This window comes from Salvelinus sp. IW2-2015, unplaced genomic scaffold (genome assembly GCF_002910315.2).
Source record: "Salvelinus sp. IW2-2015 unplaced genomic scaffold, ASM291031v2 Un_scaffold1441, whole genome shotgun sequence".
Lineage (NCBI taxonomy): Eukaryota > Metazoa > Chordata > Actinopteri > Salmoniformes > Salmonidae > Salvelinus > Salvelinus sp. IW2-2015.
Genome location: NW_019942911.1, coordinates 352,792 through 359,340, shown reverse-complemented (window position 1 = coordinate 359,340; position 6,549 = coordinate 352,792). Strand labels below are relative to the sequence as shown.

Here is a 6,549-nt window from a genome sequence, read left to right as displayed (position 1 = left end):
CGAGGGATAAGCACAGTTCCACATGTCGTTTTCTGTGTGACTGATGCTACATACACGGGCATGCAGGAAGGCAATACAGCTTACACTGCACATTCTGTTTGTGAAAACACAAACAATGCCCTAAAAGGCTACGCACAGTACGGAAACATGTTCATGATGTATGCACAAGTACACGCAGATACAACAAATTGCAACGACAGCCACAGAACACAGGCGAGCGCCCAAACAACCAGTGGTGATGGAGATGCGTGCAGACAGTCGACACAAACAGAGGAGCTGTCACGGCGAATCACATGGAGACTCAGCGTTATCATTATTCACACGTCTGACGGACAAATACGGAGGGGGGATGTACACAGACAAATGCTAAATATAGCTAGAGATGGTGGGATAAATGGGACACACACTGATAAATACCAACACACACACAGGCGCACGTAAGTACATACATACATACATACATACATACATACACCATTGCACTGCACACTCCCCTTACCCATCTGGATAAAAGGAATGCATATGTGAGGATGCTGTTCATGGACTACAGCTCTGCCTTCAATACTATAGTGTCCTATAAGCTCATTACAAAGCTCACAACACTGGGTCTGAACTCCTCCCTATGCAACTGGGTCCTGGACTTCCTGAAGGGCCACCCCCAGGTGGTGAAGGTAGGCAACATTACGAGCTCGACACAGATTCTCAACACGGGGGCCCCACAAGGGTGCGTCCTCAGTCCCCTCCTGTCTTCTCTGTATACCCACGACTGTGTGGCCTCACACAGTTCCAACTCCATCATTAAGTTTGCTGACGACGCGACAGGAGTAGGCCTGGTTACCAACAACGACGAGATGGCCTACAGGGAGGAGGTAGGCACTGACGGCGTGGTGCCAGGTAAGCAACCTCTCCCTCAACGTCAGCAAAACAAAGGAGCTGATTGTGGACTTCAGGAGTAACCAGGCTGGACACATCCTCATCCACGGGGCCACCGTGGAGACGGTCAATAACTTAAAATTCCTCTGTGTACAAGTCACACGGCCACCGTGGTGAAGGCGGCACAACAACTTCAGGATTCTGAAGAAATTTGGCCTCTCCCAGTGTTCTACAGGAGCACCATCGAGAGCATACCGTCGGACTGCATCACAACTTGGTAAGGCAACTCAACCGCCTCTGACCGTAATGCACTTCAGAGGGTGATATGTGCAGCCAAACGCACCACTGGGTGCACACGGTCTGCCCTCCAGGACATCTACAACACCAGGCGTTGCATGAAGGCCAAGAAGATCATCAGAAACCTGAGCCACCCAGACCATCAGGCTGCTGATTAGCCACCACTAGTCAGCTACCTACTACCCCCCTGCTGCTCCCTATGGACAAACCCCCCCCCCATGCTAATTTCAATTGTTGTTTTTTATGACCATTTTCATTGTTTTATTTCACTTAGTCCTGCAACAGATGTTCACTGTACCATCCAATTACACCTGCAACACTGTACATGTGAATTTTAAACACTGAAACATGCATGGACACACAAACATATATACATACGCACACTCACAGATGACACACACACACAAAGACAGATGCTGACATGCGTATGATGCCTGATCTCAAATACTGTAATCATGGTGATTAACATTTTTTTTTTTTAAAGCATGTAGACACAAATGCACAGCAGCATAGCATGAAAACACATCCACACTGGCACTTGACAGTAACACACACACGCCACTGGCTATCCTCCCTACCTTTCCCAAGATGCTTGAGGGTTTGCCTCCTTGAGAATCCTGTTTCTGTTGCATGTCTCCCTCTTTCACCTCTCTCTCTCTGTGCTGCTGCTACGAACAGCATATTACAAAATAAGCAATCTCCATCTCTCGCTTCCCTCTCAATCTAACACACAATGGTTTGCTGCTGCTACCTCTCTTCTCACCCCCACCCCAGCTTCATCCACATGCTTCTATTGGTCTCTCTCTCGCTCTCGTAGATTCACACATACACACACATATACACAACAGAATTGTGATGCTCTCTCTCCTCCCCTCTAAATCGCTCTCTGACAAATTTTGTCTCTATGAAATGCGATGTATGAGTCATGCAGTGGCTGTGTCGCTGTGTGTGATTTGGACTGTGTGTGTCTGTCTTTCTCTGTGTGTGTGTGACACTAAATATGGGTCACTGAGAATTGGATGGTGGAGGGAGTCTGTTTATGCAAATGAATGTGAGACTTTCAGCCTGTGTGCACTACACTGTCCCMAGGCCAGGATGACATAACCAATGTAAAATTAGTGTAGTAGAATATTACAATGTTTGCACAGAAAATACAACTTTCTCAGTCTATGGCAGCCTCCTTTACCCCGACGTCACAGGTTTAGTCACAACCCATTATTCTCAACATTACAAAAAAATATGTCCTATTTTTCTAAAGAATGCTATGGCAACAGACAACAATGACCAATAGAAACATAAAACCTGACCTGTAGAACATAAAAGGGTGTTGGGCCTCACCTCCATGCACTTTGGTAGATTYCAACTCCTTACTTCTGGAGAATATGGTCAAATCCTGCCCATGACACCAGATATTCAAACCAAATCTTTGCAGAAAATGAATTTACTTGAAAAACAGTGCAGATGCAAAGTTTGCTAACAGAATAACGGTTTGTGCCATTATTCTGTTACCAAACTTTGCATCTGCAATGTTCAAGTAAATGTGTTTGAGTAAAATGTTGTGGAATTTGTTAAAAGTAGTCCTTGTGTACTGAGATGTACGGTTTGTTTAACTTTGCAATCGTTGGTTTTTATTTGACAGTTTAAAGCTGCAATATGTAACTTTTTGGGTGAAGACCAAATTCACAGAAATTGATTTATAAATCTGTCATTCTCATTGAAAGTAAGTCTAAGAAGTAGATATGCTCTATGTGCCTTATTTCTATGCTTCCTGTTCCTAATTTTCGTTTTTGCGTCTTACTTTTGTACACCAACTACAAACATCAGATAAAATATTTATTTTTGGTTATGGAAAAAACATTTCATAGCGGTTTATATGGTAAAAAATACAGTTCCCTACACGTTTGTCATATAAACTGAAATTAAGCGAACTATTAGATTTTTAGCAACCAGGAAATGGAGGGACGTTTTCTGCATAGTGCAGTCTTTAAAGTGAATATTCTGAGACTCAGTRYCGCTGTCAGTCAGGTTAGTTCGCTTGTATAGAAACAAAGACAATGCCTGTGGACTACATAGTGTTCATGTATACATTAGTAGCTAACGTTACTAAATTACCAGTGCCAACTCCATCGTTGATGCTGATGCAGTGGATGAATCCTGAAGGAGCGATTCGAGCGCCTCCTTCCCTTCTCTTGCCGTCTTGTCGCTGTTTGTTTACAGCCCCAACTATAGTGAGAGGGTGAATAACTATACCAATTACATACGCATGTCAACATAATGATGTAATGTTTTGCAAAGACTCGCTACAGCCATCAAACTATAAAAGGGCTACACCAGGTCCAACTGAATACAGAAGTTAGCTAACCTTACCTCTTTTGCTATTGAAAAGGTGGTCAAATGTCATGCACACGGCACAGAACATACCTTACCTGGCTTTGACGTTAGCTAGGGACCGATGACTTGATTCAGTTCAAAGACAGTCATTTTGCCGGTGACAGGCTACAAGAAACTGATCAGTCACCACATCAGATAGCGAACTGTTAGCTGAACTAAAAGCTAGCTAACTTGTAAGCGCGAACCTTTTGAGTAATACTATAATGGTGTTTAGCTAAAAGAAATACTCCGTTTAAGTTACTCGTTAGGTAGCTAGCAAACTGTCTCACCAAAATTAAGCTAGCTAGCTGTACTGACTTTGCTAATGTAACGCTAGCAAAAGTAGTTGGCTGGCTTTGTACTAAAACGTTTGACTGCTCACAGATACCAAAGTGTAGCCATCTAGTAAGATATAATTCACTATATTTAACACGTAGACCACTATGCAGTTGTTGCCATGCACCTTGTTTGTCGGCGTCGGTAACGTTAGTGCGTGATGCGCAATTTCCCCCACTTCGCACCAAGCCCCTCCTCTCTACCCGGTACCAGTCGGGGCCAACTGGTTGTGAACCGGTTTCATCTCGCTTTCCACTGCAAAATTTACAGTGGGAGAGAAGCATAGTCAATATTTCTAGTTCTACTCCTTGAACCCTCTGGTGGTGTACTTGAGGACTGCATGTGTGTAAATACAGTAGCTAATTTGTGGTATCACTCCTTTGAATAAACCTATGTTCCGGTCGAATTTTACAGATTTACAATTTTCTCTCTGGCAAATGTAGTTCATTTAATATGATTGTCATAAGGTTCCATGACTTTATCTACACAGGGCATCTGAACGCACAAAATACATTTAGATGATTTTCATTACATTTAGGGTGTTTTATTTAACTTTTGTACAGCTGTGGTGTTCCTGGTCATTAGAAATGAATGGGTGAGACTACAATTAGTGTATAAAACTGAGTTCAGGCACATGCCCACACATGCCCATTCATCAGAGGGACACACTTCCTCACCCAGACCCACACATGCATGTGTTTGAGCACACATACGCACACCTCCCCTTTTTGGCTTCCATGGCAACCCCCACAGGAACCACACCTGTTGGCATGCTCAGTATCGCAACATTGTTTCAATAATATATAGAACTTTTCTTGCAGCTCTGGTATATAAGGCTTTGCTCACAATTCGTTCTGTGGCAGCACAATGACCAAATGGTATACTGTATGTGAGGCTCTTGATGTCTTTGATCATGACACTGGTGAGGAGAGAGTCCTTGTTAAACTTTGACACAAAGTAGTCTGATAAATAGCACAATAAGTTTCATCTGAGTATTTGTTATAGTCAAAATAATCGATACATTATGCTTTTACTCAGAATCGAGTTATGAGCTCAGGTCAGTGAAGCCTACAGGCCATAAATAGCAAATAGAAGTTCAATAACTTAAGTTCATAAAAAGATTGGCAATATGCATTATGGATTTATAATCCGCTATAAATGGGGTGGTCATTTTGGACCGGGAACACAGAATTAACATACACAACAGGAGGGTTAAAGGATCATACACCCCCCCCCCCCAATTTTTACCTAAAATGACATACCCAAATCTAACTGCCTGTAGCAAGGATATGCATACACTTCATACCATTTGAAAGGAAACACTTAAGTTTGTGGAAATGTGAAATTAATTTAGGAGAATAACATATTAGATCTGGTAAAAGATTAAGAAAACACATGCATCCCCCAATCATCTTTGAAATGCAAGAGAAAGGCCATAATGTACTATTCCAGGTTAGGCGCAATTTAGATTTGCCACTAGATGGCAGCAGTGTGGCGCAAATTTGACTGATTCAATGAACCATTGCATTTCTGTTAAACATGTATTAAGACCGCCCAAATATGCTTAATTGGTTTAATACATTTTCAAGTTCATAACTGGGCACTCAAATAGCATGGTATTCTTTCACTAATAGCTAATGTAAATTGGACAGTGCAGTTAGATTAACAAGGTAAGCTTTCTGCCCATATCAGATGTCTATGTCCTGGGAAATGTTAATTTTACTTACAACATGCTAGTCACATTAGCTCAACCGTCCCGCAGGGAGAACACCGATCACATAGAGGTTATTACTGTTACTGTGAATATTATATTCACTGCGTCACTATTCATTTCAGGGTTACAAATATTGCAGTCATTTCCATTTAAAATATAATTTTATTGAAACATAGCATCTGATAAAATACAAAACTCTGAAATAAATCAATATACCCCTCAGTTACAATTCATTAAACCTTGAGTGAAAATGTAGCAAAAGCAGCCATCCCCCACTATCTTGCAGAATATCTATAAGCGCTAAATAATTAAAATATGTGAAAGTGCGATAACAGCAAATGAAAGTGACAGAGCTAGATTAAAAAGAGTATCTAGTCTTAGATATGAAGTAGAACTCACACCATGTGGTATTCACTGCCAGCCATGTGCAAAGAACAGTGTGCCATCTAACCCCACCACCATTTTCCCTATTTAGCAGAGCACATGGATCAGCTCAAAGCAGTCAATTTCAAGACACCAATAACTATCGGAAAAGACCCCCCCCCCCCACACACATTTCAGCATAATCCGATTTTCAAGTGTTAAGGCTGTAGTTATTCTCAGTGTATGCACAAACTTTATTCCAGTGTGACCGTTACATATAAAGTGCAGGCTCCATCTGTAGATGTAATAACTGTGTGCAAACCTCATGTCCTAATGTGATGCAAGTACTACAATGAGGATGAATAGAGAAGTATAGCTGTGCGTGCAGAAAATAGCAGTGAAAACCCCCCCCCACTAATTAACCATATTAAATTACTGCATTCATAAAGAAAATAAATCCATGTGCACAGCAAAAGATGGCAGAAACAGTATCAWACAAGTTCCAGGGGAAAAAGAGGTCGCAACGGATATTGTGGTGTATTCTAGCCACAGTAACAATTTAAGCTGCTAAACCATGTCTGAATAATATACTTTGT

At 41.8% G+C, this 6,549-nt stretch overlaps 1 protein-coding gene across 1 annotated transcript in view; it reads right to left on the bottom strand.

The window, feature by feature from the left end:
* LOC112070865 (mitochondrial glycine transporter B-like) overlaps positions 1–4,080 on the bottom strand; it is a 13,201-nt gene extending 9,121 nt beyond the window's left edge. The window contains 3 exon segments of the mRNA XM_070439158.1: positions 1,749–1,838; positions 3,283–3,393; positions 3,597–4,080. Coding sequence (XP_070295259.1) covers positions 1,749–1,838; positions 3,283–3,297 — 105 coding nt within the window. The 5' untranslated portion in view covers positions 3,298–3,393; positions 3,597–4,080.
* Positions 4,081–6,549: the final 2,469 nt, after the last annotated feature.